The sequence below is a fragment of the Alligator mississippiensis genome, chromosome 6, assembly GCF_030867095.1.
Source record: "Alligator mississippiensis isolate rAllMis1 chromosome 6, rAllMis1, whole genome shotgun sequence".
NCBI lineage: Eukaryota > Metazoa > Chordata > Crocodylia > Alligatoridae > Alligator > Alligator mississippiensis.
In genome coordinates, this window is record NC_081829.1 from 31165243 (window position 1) to 31179709 (window position 14467).

At 41.6% G+C, this 14467-nt stretch overlaps 1 protein-coding gene across 1 annotated transcript in view; it reads right to left on the reverse strand.

The window, feature by feature from the left end:
* The window catches only part of DLG5 (discs large MAGUK scaffold protein 5), a 200535-nt gene that overhangs the window by 74495 nt on the left and 111573 nt on the right, over nucleotides 1-14467 (reverse strand). Inside the window, exons 3-5 of the mRNA XM_006269642.4 lie at nucleotides 11776-11941; nucleotides 4436-4579; nucleotides 1225-1408 (exon numbers count right to left, since the gene is read on the reverse strand). Coding sequence (XP_006269704.1) covers nucleotides 1225-1408; nucleotides 4436-4579; nucleotides 11776-11941 — 494 coding nt within the window. The remainder of the gene's footprint in view (nucleotides 1-1224; nucleotides 1409-4435; nucleotides 4580-11775; nucleotides 11942-14467) is intronic.

The following is a 14467-nucleotide window of genomic DNA, read 5'->3' on the forward strand; positions in this document are numbered from 1 at the left end:
AGTCACATGCTGGTCTCTCTTTTCCCAGAATAATTCATATATAATTACAATCGACTTCCTCTCCCACTTGCAAACTTCTGCATCTTAACTCCCTTGTTTACTCAAAGCCTCCCAGTCAATTACCAATGGAGACCACCATGGTAGATTAGGTAGTGCCCTTCATGTTCTTTTGGGGAATGGTAAGACAGAACAAAGGCAACTCTCTCTTTGTCAGGTTCTGAGAGAGACTTCATATCCTACATCAAGTCTGCAAGAATGGATAGTTAGCTAAAAAAAATCCTTTTTACTTCTAAAAGTAAAAATTATCTGGAGTCACTGAGAGACAACCTAAAAGTCATATATCTTTATGACTCTAAAATATCATACTTTTGTCAAATTAAATGGCAGCTATGTGCATTTCATTATCAAAAATTTGTGTTATCAGCTGGGGGGGGAGGGGGGGTAGGCTGGGTTGAAAAAAGCCTAGTCTTACATTTGAGGACAAGCCCAGGGCAGGAGGTCACTCAGCTCTGGCTTTGGCTTCCAGGCTTGGGACTGAAGCCGACACTAAGCTACCACCTGTCCCTGGCAGGAATGTCAACTTTGGCGAGGGAGGGCCACCCAGCCAGGGGAAGCACAGGTGGAGACCACAGGGTAGGAGGGGGAACTGCAACCTGCTCCCCCCCCTCCATGCTTGTGCCTGCTCCCATCCCCTGCTACCCTCCCCACCTTACCTTTTGCTCTAGCTGCAGTCCCTCCAGCACTGACCAGACCTAGCTGGGCTGCCTGGGTCAGGACTGTGCTACTGCCAACTGGTTTGGAGGAGCAGAGCTGCAGCAGAAGGTAAAGAGTATGGGGAGAGGGAGGGAGTGGAGGCAGTCATGGGAGGCAGGCTGCAGAGGGAGCAGGCATAGACATGTAGGAACACAATGTAGGGTGGTAGTTACAGGGGGCCCAGGCATGGAGGGGATAGGCAAAGGGGGACAAGGGGCAGGGGCCTGGCCCCTCCTCCTTCCCCCCCCCCGGCATAAAGATAGATTATTTTCTATTAATTACCATCTATACATGGACATTTATAACAAATTTATAATTTTTCATGCATAGAATCTAACTGGGGGGAGGAGCATCTTAAATTGAAGTTGTCTTCGATTTGGGTACATATGGTATATAAGTAGTAGCTCAGTTGCATAAGGCTGGAGTTGCCTGAAAACTCTCCTACTGTTTATGACACAAACTGCAGGCTACCTGCTGTTGTTGGCTACGTAGGTCCGTTATCTCTTTTTGATCCTCATCATGAAGTCTCTTCATTTCCTCACATGATTGCTGGAGATGGTTATGCTCTCGTACTAACTGTGTGTTCTTCCTCTTCAAGGTATCCATGTCCTCTTTCAGCTGTGACTGGTCACTCAGCAGTCGACTATGCAATGTACTGCCAATAACACAGATAAACAGCACTTAAATAAAAAAAAATGTCAAGGGAGTCCTCCTCATGCTAGTGCACTAAATCATTTCAAACCAAGGAAAAGTTTATTATTAAAGATGCAGGTACAATTAAATTAATTAAGTATTTCTTTATATTTGAATATTTCAAGTATCACAACTTCACTAAATCCTACTGAAGACTAGCAGAATAATGAAAACCTTCTGGAGGTGAAGTATCTGGAACCCTCTACATCAAGAGAGGTTCTAGATTTATGCACAACAAGGATTTCTTCAACCAATCTTTTCAACGATCAAGCAACTAAACGGACACCAAAGTAAATTTCCAAGTGTTAAAATATCTTGGACTCAAAATAAATCCCATATATTTGCTGATACTTGCTCTTGACACTCCCTACCCCTGACTCCCCTCCTCTCCCTGTCTGCCTAATAGTTAAAGAGAAAAACAAGACACTTTAAGCGTTCATTTAAAAAAAAAGTCTAAGCACATAAAGCTACCAGCAAACTTAGCAAACCTGGATTATAGCTTTTAATAGGTGACAGTAATACACTCTCATTTAAAAATTAAAAGTAAAAAAAATCACATCCAAATTGTAATTCAGTTTCACTGTCCAACATTAGAGCCGATTGCTTTTGGTGAAGAGCAAGACGGTATTATTAAATGGGGTTAAACTTCTAATTAACGATTTACAATGGGATACAGTCAGGTTTTACTGCTTAAGAAAAATCACTATAATAAAACTGCTGCCTGTGGTTTCTCTTTTTTCTGAGTGGAATCAATTTACAATAAGAAAAACCCTGTGAAACTGGTTTTAGCTCTTTAGGCACTCTCCTCCCTCTGTAAAAAAAAAGTTAGCTACATTTCCTACACCCATTGAAGGACTAACAAATCATTAAGAATACAGCAACAACTTGTTCCAAAACTTAAGCCTTTGGTAGATCATATTAAACTTAGGTTATTTTTACACTTGGTATAATCTGTTTTTCAGATGTTACATAGACTGCAAATTCTTTGGGAAAGGGTTCTAGAAGACAGAAGAGAATAAACACACAAAAAAGTATGAAAGTTGAAAAGCATGGCCTACTACATGGGCCAACCTCTTTTGCAGGCATGCCACAAATTAAGCTCCACACCATCCCTAGGTACCAGTGATCTGCTTCCCATACAGTTTGCCGCTTCTTGCTCTGTGCTCCCTGTCCGACCTGTTGCTTTGCTTTCTGCACCTTGCCTGCATCTCCTGCCCAAACTGCTGTTCTGTTTTCTGTTTCCTGCTCTATCTGCCTCTGTGCTGCCTGTCCCTTCCCGATATGCCATGTGCCGAGACTTCCTGTGCCACTTGTACCATGTGTGCTGTAGGTTGGCAAACCCTGACTTACTGGATTTTTCTGCATGTAACAACAGCTCCTAGGATGGCCATGAGTTCTTTTTACACAGGCATCCAAAATTGCCTTTAAAAAAAAATACAGGTCTAGATCCAGTTGGATAAAAACTGTCTCAAGATCAGGGAAGCGTTAAATTTCAGAAGCTTTGATTAAGCATACAAAGTTGATACACTCAGTTCATAGGTCAGGACCACATACTGATAAAAGCACACAAGTGCAGTGCATCTTTATGCAAGTAATGTATCCAAACCCAGCCATGTCCATCCTTCCTCAGGAAGACTTGTTAAAGAACTTTATACATGAGACATGCAGTTGACTTGCTGAGCTCTAACAAAGCAGCCAACTTTCAAGCTAAGTACACACAGTCAAAAAACCTGAGGCTGAATCGATTCAATCTTTGTAGGTTAGTCTAAACTGCCTAGATTGAACCAAGAAGCAAATGAATACATATGCACTTTTGATTCCAGAAATGCAGCCACATGCTTGTAGCAGCTCAGGCCACAAGCTGTGGGGCACTACAGCACACCTCCCAGCCATTGCCAAAGGGAAGGAAGGGAAGCTGAGAGAGAAGCCCTCCAAAGCTTCCTCACCCCCCCAGCTCAAGCAGAGGCAGGGACATGGCCAGGCCCTAGCTGGCCTGCTGAGTATGATGGGGGAAGAAGGGGAGGGTAATAAATCCTCACCCTGGCCTGCACTGCCCCCAGCCAGGGGCTGGCACGCTGAGGCGAGGAGCCGGGGGGGTGGGGGGGGGGGAATGATGATGATGATCTCCGCTCAGGTGGAGAGCAGGAAAAAGCCTGAGAGAGATTGCCTCCCCAGAGCCAGACAGACCACAGCTGGGGTCTGGTGTAGGGCAGAGAGGGGTTTTAACCTGCCTCCCACCTCAGCTTGTGGAGCTGGGCTGGGGCCTGACCATACACCCACCTACACTTGAACTGGGAAAAGCCTGGCAGGGGCTGCTCCACCACCCCCAGCTGGGGTCCTGTGCAGGCCAGGGAAAGGGTTTAAACCCCCTTCCCCCCAGTATGCTGGCCCCAGGCCAGGACCTGGCCACACCCCCTGGCTCTCTGTTCCAGTGCAGAACAGAGCAAAAACTTGGAGGGCTGTCCCCTGCCTGGGGTCCAGAGCCAAGTTCCAATCCCCACCCCTTTCTCAGCCAGCTGGAGCAGCGATCCCCAACCCTGCTATGCTAGAACAGACAGCACTGCCCAGGGCTCCAAGCATCCTGCGATGCTGAGGGACTGAGTTAACTTGAACCGGGAGGGGGTCTGGGACAGAAGTTCTATAAACCAATTTGACCTAAATCAGTTCAGGCTGATGTACATTCAACCACGTTTATCTTAAACCAGCTTTGGCCATTTGAAAGAGGTTTAAGTGCACTAAACTTCTGTTGTGCTACAGATTTGAACCGGTTTCTGATCACTTGTACCAGTTTGTGTAACTTCTGATCCCAAGCCTCAAGGAGCAAAATCTGGAGCATCAGTCCAAATGTTCATAAATGGCTATTAACAGCCCTGAAATTCAGGGTAGCTTCTTATCTGATAATGAAGCAGAGATCCAACTACCTCATGTCCCATGCAGTTACATGATTTGAGATTGCTGGCTCTCCATACCTTTATTGCATGTTACTTACTGATAAAAATCTGCCTCTTTGGCAGCTTCTTCACATCTTTTTAGCGTCTTGGTATGTTGATTCTGTAGAGACTGCAAATCTGACATGGCCTTCATGCACTGTATTTTCAATCTTTCATAATCGTGATTTGGTTTAGGGCTGGGTCTGCCATGGAAGGAGAAAATAAAAACAGATTTCAATCAACAGAGTAATCAAGGAACTGTAAAATGACCATTCAGTTATAGTTAGTAAAAAGCACCCCAAAGCTTGAGATTGTTATAAATACTGTGGCTTTTAAACAGTGAGTGGCAAATATAAATTATGCATGAACTGACCCTTTGTCAATGCATGGTAACAGCAAAAAAACAAGAAGAAAAAATCCCTGTAATTCTCTTCTGAGATATTAATTTCTCTATATAGTATATGTATAATATTAAAGATATCCAGAACATCAGAATTTATACAGGAAATTAAGCAGCATATAAAATGTGGAATCTGTACACACACAGATTTTTTTATAGTGTAAGGTTCACAAATCTCTTTAAACATGAATGAAATTTTAAAAATATACTTTAAAACAATTGCAAATTCTCGAGGGTCTAGTTTCTGCTCTAGAAAAACTGAGAAGAACCATAAAGGCTGACAATTCTAGGCTATCATGGACTGACAGGGAGAAGTGAACTTTGGACTGAAACACCTGGATAAGAAAACATCCTGCTAGAGGGCTCTATATAAACCAGGGTACAAGATTACATATTCTAAATGTTAATGAAACAAAGAACAAGGCAAACTCAAAATGGATGGGAAAGGCTTAAAATAAAACAGACTGTTAATGTTACAATTTTAATCTCGCAAACCCTCATAAAACAGGGAAGTACTATTATCTTCACTATAAAAAAATAGGAGGAAAGATTACAGGGATGTAAGAAGGTGTAGACATAAGAAAGGCCAGATATGTAGACATAACCTAGCCACCTTTAATCTGGGTAACTCAGATACTGGCAGGAATGAAGCTGTTATAGTGCACCACGTCATGCCAGCTAGTAGTTTAAAGCTGGCCTGAGTAATGCAGTGTAGACATACTCAAATGACTCATCCAAGGTCACAGAGGCAGCTTATGGCAAAGCAGGGAATTGAAACCATTGCCAGTCTCAAGCTAGAATTTATACAAGCTACGAAGAAGTAGTAGAGTACTTACTGCAAAGCAATATAACCACTCTAAGGAGACTCTGCTTTCATTAACAGAAATTCTGATTTACTTATATTTCAGATTTAGGGTACTTCTCCTATGGACAACAGCATTATTACAGAATAAACCTGTCACCTCTACTACAATCATAGTTCATTCTTATTTTGCTGGGTTATCCTGTTAGCACTGTTTTTTTCAATGAATTCATATAGGTATCTACTTAATACATCTGACATTTTATCCACTTATTTTAAACTCATGCTGCTATATCTAAGTGTTATGATCTTATTTTAAACTATTATAAATGAATGACAACAGAGGTCAGACTCAAGTTTAATTGTATGTATCAGCCCATAATTTTACTTAAAAATATATTCCCAATTCATTTTTAATAGATATAAACTCTACTAATGGCCAATAAGTAGGGCTGTGCAAAGCTTCAGTCCCTGATTTGATTTGGTGGAGATTAAGCTTGATTTGGTGGCTGAATCTCCGAATCAAATCAGAGGACCCTTTAATCTCTCAGAATTGAACCGGAACACTCTGAATTGATTTGGAAAGATTAGGCAAGTTGGACACTGACACAGCTTTAAGTATTTTTTCTACATACCTCTAGGTATCAGGCAAATCATGAATGCTGTGATGCTGGGGTGCATGGAGTGTCCCACAGAAGCACGGGGGGCTCCCCAGTGCACTCTCCAGCAGACCCGGAAGTGGACTAGAAGCACTTCCAGTCCACTTCCGGGTCTGCTGGAGAGTGCGCAGGGGCCCCCGTGTCACCCCAGCTCAGTGACTGGTACCTCCTGGGTCTGGGGGGTACCCGGGGTCCCCTGCAGCTGATTGCCAAGCCGGGGGGGGGGGGGGGAGTGGGCAGGAGGGGAGTTTGTGAGGGGCCCCTGCGCACTCCCTGAAAGCAGACCTACTTCTGGTCCACTTCCGGGTTAGCTGCCGAACACATGGAAGAGCCCCCCACGCTCTTGTGGGATGCTCCATCCACCCCACCCCACCATCGAACCGTTCATGAGCCATGCCTGGTACCTCGAGGTATGTAGAAAAAACATTTAAAGCTGTGTCTATGTCCAAATCACTGATTCTTCAAATCAGCATTGATTAACTGAATCAAGGACAGTGATCCAAATCAACGAAGCGAATGACTGTCCCCAATTTGGGCCGAATCTGAATCTCATAGTGGCTGCTTCACACACCCCTACCAATGAAGTGCACAAAATGTATGTCAATCAAGAAATCTTAAAAGGGTAGAAATTAAGTCTACCCAGAGTAGACTGGGGGGGGGGGGAGGAGGAAACAGGAGGGAAAAAAAATCCAATAAAATTACCTATCTTGGCTAGCAGTTGACTATGCACCATGAAACTGAAGCATGCACTAGCAAAACAGACTTACTGTAAGATAACTTGGGGGAAAAAACACTTGGAAAACCTGAGATCATGTGAAATACTGATAATTTCTGGTTTACCAACGCTTACTAGCAGAATTTTGTCTTAACGTGCTTTCAGCCTATAAGCTCTTAAATCAACTCTAAACTGAATTCTTTACTTTTTGACTAGATAGCCACAATATTTTTCCAAGACTGAATTTTCTGGTTTCACAATGAAACTTTTGACAGTTGCTCATGTGATCTTTCTCCTAGGTCTCCTAAAATTGATCAAACCTGTAGGCAATGAACAGAGCTTATGGAACTCTCTGCTTTCTTTTTGACACTGCTTAGTTTCCTATCGAATTTGCTAAGTTGCCCGTAAAGGGCACATTTCTTCCACATCCTCCACTTCAACCCCTATCCTAAATGACTACACTGCAAATTCAGCCTGAAAAGTAATTAGAGTTCCTTCTGCCTCATACACAGACACCAATAAAGATTCTGGAACTCTACCTTAGCTGGCAGTTCAGCTGATGAGCGAGAATGAAAACAGTTTTGCATAGCTGAATTGCTGAAAGAAGTATAAATAAAATAGTGATCCTATAAGATTTACAAACCCAACAATGTATGACACACAATACCAAGGCATCTTATTTTAGGGACAATATTTTTGATTTGCTCTGTAGCATGAGGTCTTCAGTTAAAAAATAATCTAAGAATATCTGAGCTTCCAATGGCAAAACTCAGACTTTGAAAAACAATATTTTGTACATGTTCTCCCCCTTTAGGAATGCCAAGCAAAAGAACAGTGATGTATGAAAAATGATCATTATTAACTGTTACGCAAAGACATTCCTTCTTAAAATATAATCCAAACTATCAAAAATAAAACTAATTTTGCAACTGTTTACACCTTTGACACAACCACTCATAACTTTAGTACTGATTTAAATAAGACTTTAGGGTAAAGTAATTGAAAGCAGTGCCATCTGTACAAAACAATCATTACAATTATGTTAAATGAAGTGCATTTTAAACCCTGCTGAATGCACTACAGTTTACTGAGTTCTATTAGCATATGTTCACATTAAGCTTGCAATCTAAAATGTATATTCTCATAAACTATTTCAATATGCAAGATTTAAACAATGGGCAACTGATAAGCTACTCTCATAAGCAAATGCCAGCATTTCTTTACATCACTGAAATGATGAAGTGCATATGGATATTTCTTCACTTATAAGCTCCAGTGAAGCTAATATCTAGAGCAATCACAGAATTTGTAGTGGACTCTTATAAATAAATAAAAAAACACAATATAAGTTTCCACAAGTTGATCTACTTATGCAAAAGTCAAATTAAATACAATGGTACTGGGGCTTGGTATGTAGATCAGTGTTTCTCAACCAGCAGGCTGCAACTGTCTGGTCAGTTGTGCAAGTGGGCCACATGGTTAGATTCAGAGCAGGATCAACTGATACCTTCCTCCCTTCCCTAAATACTTCCCCTACCATGCTTTTCTGTGTATGCTAGTTCCAAAAGAGGAAGGAGTATATAGTTATCTTACAGCAGCACTGTAGGCCTGCTCATCAGCATGGCTGAGAGATGGGGACATGCAAACATGGCTATACTGAGTGTTGTGGATCTAGCACATACTGAGCTATGTAGTATGTTTCTACTGTGTGCCTGACAAGTGTACCATGAGAGAGGTAAAGCTGTCACACTGTGCAGGAGAAAGGTGGACAATGAGGTGGGACGCAAGTAGGGGTAAGAGCTGGGAGTGGGCAATGCCCTGCCAGAAGCCTGAAAATGTTTATGTTCATTACCTCACCCCCACTTGCAATCTTGCATGTGCTCCAAACAGCAACTTTCATTTTTTGTGTCAGTTCTCTATAGCAGGGGTTTTCAACCTTTTTTAATAAGTATACCCCTGGCAGCCCCCTTTTTTAATAAGTGTACTGCGGGGGAGGGGCATGGTGAGAGGCCGGACATGGAGTGGGGGGGCGAGTGGACAGACACAGAGTGGGGGCGTGGCGAGTGGTGGCAGTGCAGCCTCTGTGTGGCCCTGCTCTCTGCTCCACCCTGGGCCTGCTCCTGCTCCTGTGAGGCAGCGGCAGGGGTTGCAGTGCTCCATCCTTGCCCACTCCTGTGTACCCACAGGACCTTTCAAAGTACCCCTGGTTGACAACCCCTGCTCTATAGAAAGTAACTATATTATGACATCTCAAATAACAGCTTTAAGCATAAGCAGTACACCTCAGGTATGTAAAACCCTTTGGCCAAATGCTTTCTGCATTTTCTAAATGCGTGACTGCTGCACAGTGCATGCCCAAGTGCACACAGTCAGTGACAGATACAATGTTAACACAAGCAACATATTATCCCTCAGCAAAAGTGTTAGATTTAGCACATCATATATCACTTCTACAGCTCTCCTGAGAAATAGTATCTGTTGATGCTGGAGTTCACTTAACATTTGCTATGATGGCAACATGCACATGCCTGAAGTAACCATTTCCCTTTACCCATGCACCTGACCCAAATAAAAGTGTTATCTGTCACAATAGCTTTCAATCACTCTATTGGGATCTCATTCTGGGTTGCCCGTCTGTTTCTTAAATGTCCACATAGTGGTGACAGAGTAAAATCTTAGGTGTAATATTTCTCTTTCAGATTACACCATTTAAGAATGAAAATTTACAAAATCTGGGGCCAACTTTTGTCCCTTTAGCAGCTGCTCTCCTCACTTCCATGTGCGACTGAGCAGCTGTCTGGGGTGCAGGGTGCCTCAGCGTGGGGCTGCCTGCCAGCTAGCTCCACACTGAGAAACCCTGTGCCTCAGCCAGCCAGGGTAGCATCTATACACGCGCTGCTGTGCACAAAAAAACTCTACAGTAGGGTGGTACTTGTATTTTATAAGTACTACCCTGCTGCGGCATTTATTAGTTTTGTGCACCCTAACAGGGGCGCACGTGTAGGCGCTAAGATGTTTGCTGCACAGTTTATTAGTTAACTATGCAGTAAATATCTTGTGTAGATGCGCCCACTGAGAAACAGAGTAGCATAAAATTGCTTGCCTGTTTTCTCACATAGAGAAGTGTTTCATTTTGTTTAACAAGAGAAAAAGTAACCTCTTAATATTCATTCATGTCCTACTTCTGAAATCTCTTTAGTTGTTTGGAAGCCAAGCTCCCTCTGTTAATATAGATGGTCCAAACACTGCTCAACAACAATATTTATTCTAAAAAGTTATTCTTAAGCATGTTAAAACTCATAATTTTCTACATTTGTAGCAGTGGATTGATTTAACAGTCAAAGAGGAAATCTTGGCAATTTAAATGCAAGTTTATATTAGTAGGATGAGCTGTTTACCAGAGTGCCGCAGGGATTAATTAGGAATAATGGGTGCAAACTAGTGGAGAGCAGATTTAGGTTAGACATTAGGAAGACATTTTTTACAATAAGGGTGGCCAGAGTCTGGAATGGGCTTCCAAGAGAGGTGGTGGTATCACCTAACTTGGAGGTCTTCAAGAGGAGGCTTGACAATCACCTGACCGGGGTCTTCTAACCTCAGTCCTCTTTCCTGCCAGGGACAGGGGTTTGGACACGATGATCCATTGGGTCCCTTCTGACTCTATAATCTATGAATCTTGACTTCTAAGAATTGTAATGTATTACAACATTAAGGCAACTTATCCCTCAACTCCAGATTTAGGCAAATTCCACTGGTTTTATGAGAGTTCTGCCTGGGTAAGGACAGAGTGAAAGGTATAAAAGAATTTCAAAATTTGCCTAAAATTAGAGGTAATGTTACTCTGCCATCCTTTGACAAAATATATATTAACAGTCAAAGTGTTCTATGCTCATTGAACAAGCCTTACACCAGGCCTGTGAGAAAAGGCAGGATAGTTAAATAAGGGGACGGGTACTGGGAAAGAACACTTCCTTTTTCAGTTCACCAGTCCAAATCCTGAATGCATACATAAGGACTACAAGTTAACAGTTAAGTTATACTGCTGATAACAGTATACATTACAGTGGTATCCCACAATCACCAAAAAAGAGAAACGAGGCAGGAAGCAGCTAACCAATTTCTTTAAGAACTTCCATACGTCTGTGCTTTGCAGCTGGATTTCAGTCTGTGACGGTGGTATTTGGTCAGAAAGACACCCTGAGTATACTATACTTAGAAAAGAATTTACTAGAATTTCATTAGCCAAAGTAAAAACCAGCTGGCCACCCATACCATTGGAAAGCCAGGTTTTTAAACAGTATCATATCCTTGCTGTCCAAAAATAAATCACTTAGGTCTCCCACACAGCTAATCACTTCTGGCCTCTTAACTTCACACTCTCAATGCCCTCCCCACCCCCCACTCCTGTAATAATGGATTGCTGGACAGTCCCTTCTCTAAATCAAAACAATGAGTATAGGGGGCTGTCTAACATTAATTTATTGAGGCATGTACTGAGCACTTCAATTTGGGGGTGTTCAAAATTACACAACACACTATCATTCCCTGTTTCCCATTATTTAAGTGTGCTGTCCACCTTCCTTCCTCCGTTAACCAGTGCTGGGAAGCCCCCTATCCATTTTATATGGCAAGTCCTATCTCTGCAAAGCCAAACAGGAAACTTCGGGCTCTCCCTGGTAAGCAAGTATACTGTAAAAGTGTGTAAACAGCTCTAGTCATTAGTGAAGTCAATAAAACTCATGGAAACCTAAGCACAAAGATTCAACATAATTTAAAACAGGTATTCAAATGTAGAGGTGGAAAGGGGGAGCACATATCATTACCTGCAGTCATCAAAGGTTGAGCCGGGAGATGAAAGTGCAAGGCGCTTTCGCAACTCATCCCTCTCACGGGTCACTTGGCGTAGCTGAAATAAAATAGTCTCTAGTTTCTCACTCATCTGCCTTGTGTCTAAAACAGGAGGTGGGGACGATGCTTTGCCTGTCGTACCTGATAAGAACATTAGAATTACAAGCATTAGAACCACGATGTTCAAAAAATTCTCCCACTTGAACAAACAACGTAGTTTCATTAAAACCAGCAAAGCTAATAAGAATCGTGCATAAGTATTTACAGAGGTCTTGTTTAAAAAACACTAGGGTTGCAAGATGGCTTGTGAGGGACCCCAGAGAATTCAATTAGATTCTCTATGGGCAAAGGTGTCCAACTAAACAAATCAGTTTGCAAGATAAGAGTTCTTTATCTCCCTATCAGTCATAAACAAATTAACATGCTGGAATTACATTACATTTTATGCAGAGTAAGAGACAATAGGTAGATGCCTGGTAACTTGTTGGAAACCCCTACTAATAGGGGTAATGGTCCTGTACACAATGGTGGAGCATTTTCTACTCTTTAGTGAAGCATCATAATCCAAAAATAAAATATGGAACACCAAAGACAGATTTGGGGCAGAGTCTCAAGCTTCAGTTTGGCTGCCAGGAAAGAATCCATGCCCCAACATCATAGACCTAGAAAGCAGAAAAAGCCTCTAAATTGCTAAGTATTGTTATCAAATCAGAACAGGAATATACAAAGTGAAAAAGCAATTTTGCCCCTCAATAAATCTGCCCAGTCAACTTGAACCATTTTACTTCAAAATAAATAGTATAACACAAGGAATCTTTTGCACTTAAATATTGTTTCCCTAGATGAGTAAACCACCTTTACATCAAACCGAATTAAACAGCAGATCATCCCTAACACTTCATCATACATTAAATGAGTACATGTTTATACAGCCTACTCAATCTTTCTCTTTTTTTTTTTAAACTGTCAGTAGCTAATTACAATGCACATTCCCTGCACAAACATTCCTTGGATTAGATGACTTGATAAAGAGGTTAATTTCTAGTTATGATGTGTTAATCTGATGTATTTTGTTGCACTACTTTCTGGCACTAAATTAATCTGTAAATTTAGTTCTGCCAGCTAAACGTCCGATTCTAATTTTAGATGCACGATAGCAAATATTGATATGTAGGTTGCAAATATGAATTATAATTTAGATTAGAATTTGCAGTTCTCTATATGCACTCACAAGGAAAAAAGATGACAGTCAGCTTGAGGTACAATTTAAAAAAAAATGGATTATTTTCGAGTGGATAAAGACTTAATATGTGCTTAATACTTTTATTATCATCAGATACATTTTCACATAAGGACCTAAAACATATTATGCAGATAGTTAATTTACCCCATTTCCAGGATTGATAAATGTAAGACAGAATTTTCAGAAGTGCTTTTGATTTTGGACACTACTTTCAAACAATGTGTTTTTTCAAAAGTGCTTCCACCCACAACCTCCCCAAAAGAAGTCAGTGGACTATCAGCGTTTCTGAAAAGTATGCAGTATCTCAACACTGAAGCACAAGAACCATGAAATTAATAGCAATTAGAAAACTGTGACTTTGATGACTTACCCAGGTGATGCAGAAGTCTAAATGTATTTAATGTAGTAGATCACCATGACTTGGAAAAGAGTTAGCATTGAGGGGGACTGCAGGCAATGGGAACTAGCATATATCTTATTCAGATGGACTGCACTATCCTTGTGGTAGGTGCCCATTAGTATGTTTGCCCAATATAGCCTTTTTGCCAAGATCTTTGAGACTGGGGGGCATCTGAAACCCAAGGTCTGTGGGCCTGGGGTTTATAAGTACGATGCCTGCCTACATTTGGGGGGTATCTGAAGCCCCAGACCAATGGGTCCAGAGGGAAGATACTTGCCCAGTGGTAGAGCCACAAAAACTTGATGACACATCTGCTCAGTCAATTTTGGAACTTGACTACTGGGCTTTGCCCAATTGAACCTGGAACCGGTCTGGCCCTTAAAATGAAATATAAAATAGTGCCCATTTGTATGTTTACCCCATATGGGTCACGTGTTTCATAGTTATGCTCAGAGTTGGCTGCATTTAATCAGTTGGTTTCCATTGCTGTGCACAAGCTATTTTTGGCAGTTGTTTAGTGATGGACAATCCATTGAATGGTATTTCCTTGTATGTGATCTTTTTCCCCCTATGCTTCCTGGGGGGAGAAAACCTCATCTTGTATTTAAGTAAATGTGGTAGGTAGTGGAAATATGAGATAAGAACTCAGTTTGATATCTCTGCTTTTCCAGAGTTTTATTTGATAAATCCTGCTATCATTTTCCTATGGTTGCTTGTGGTCCACAGGCTAGACCATAATTATGGACTGAACTGAATGCACTGTCATTGTGGCTTATGTAGCATTAGGTATTTAGCTGTTAATCTGTTGTGCTTGTGTTATAATCATCATCACGGTACAAGCCAAAAAGTAACAGACCATGTGTCAGAAGTCTCATGCAGCTAGGTATGCAGAGACTGGTTTGAAAGAAGGTTTATTCATCTTTAATGCACTTAAAATGTGCTCCATGTAAGTATATAGCTTCAGGACTGAAACATGGCTAGGCATTAACCAAGAGCATGCATTTACCCAAACTTAATGTAAACA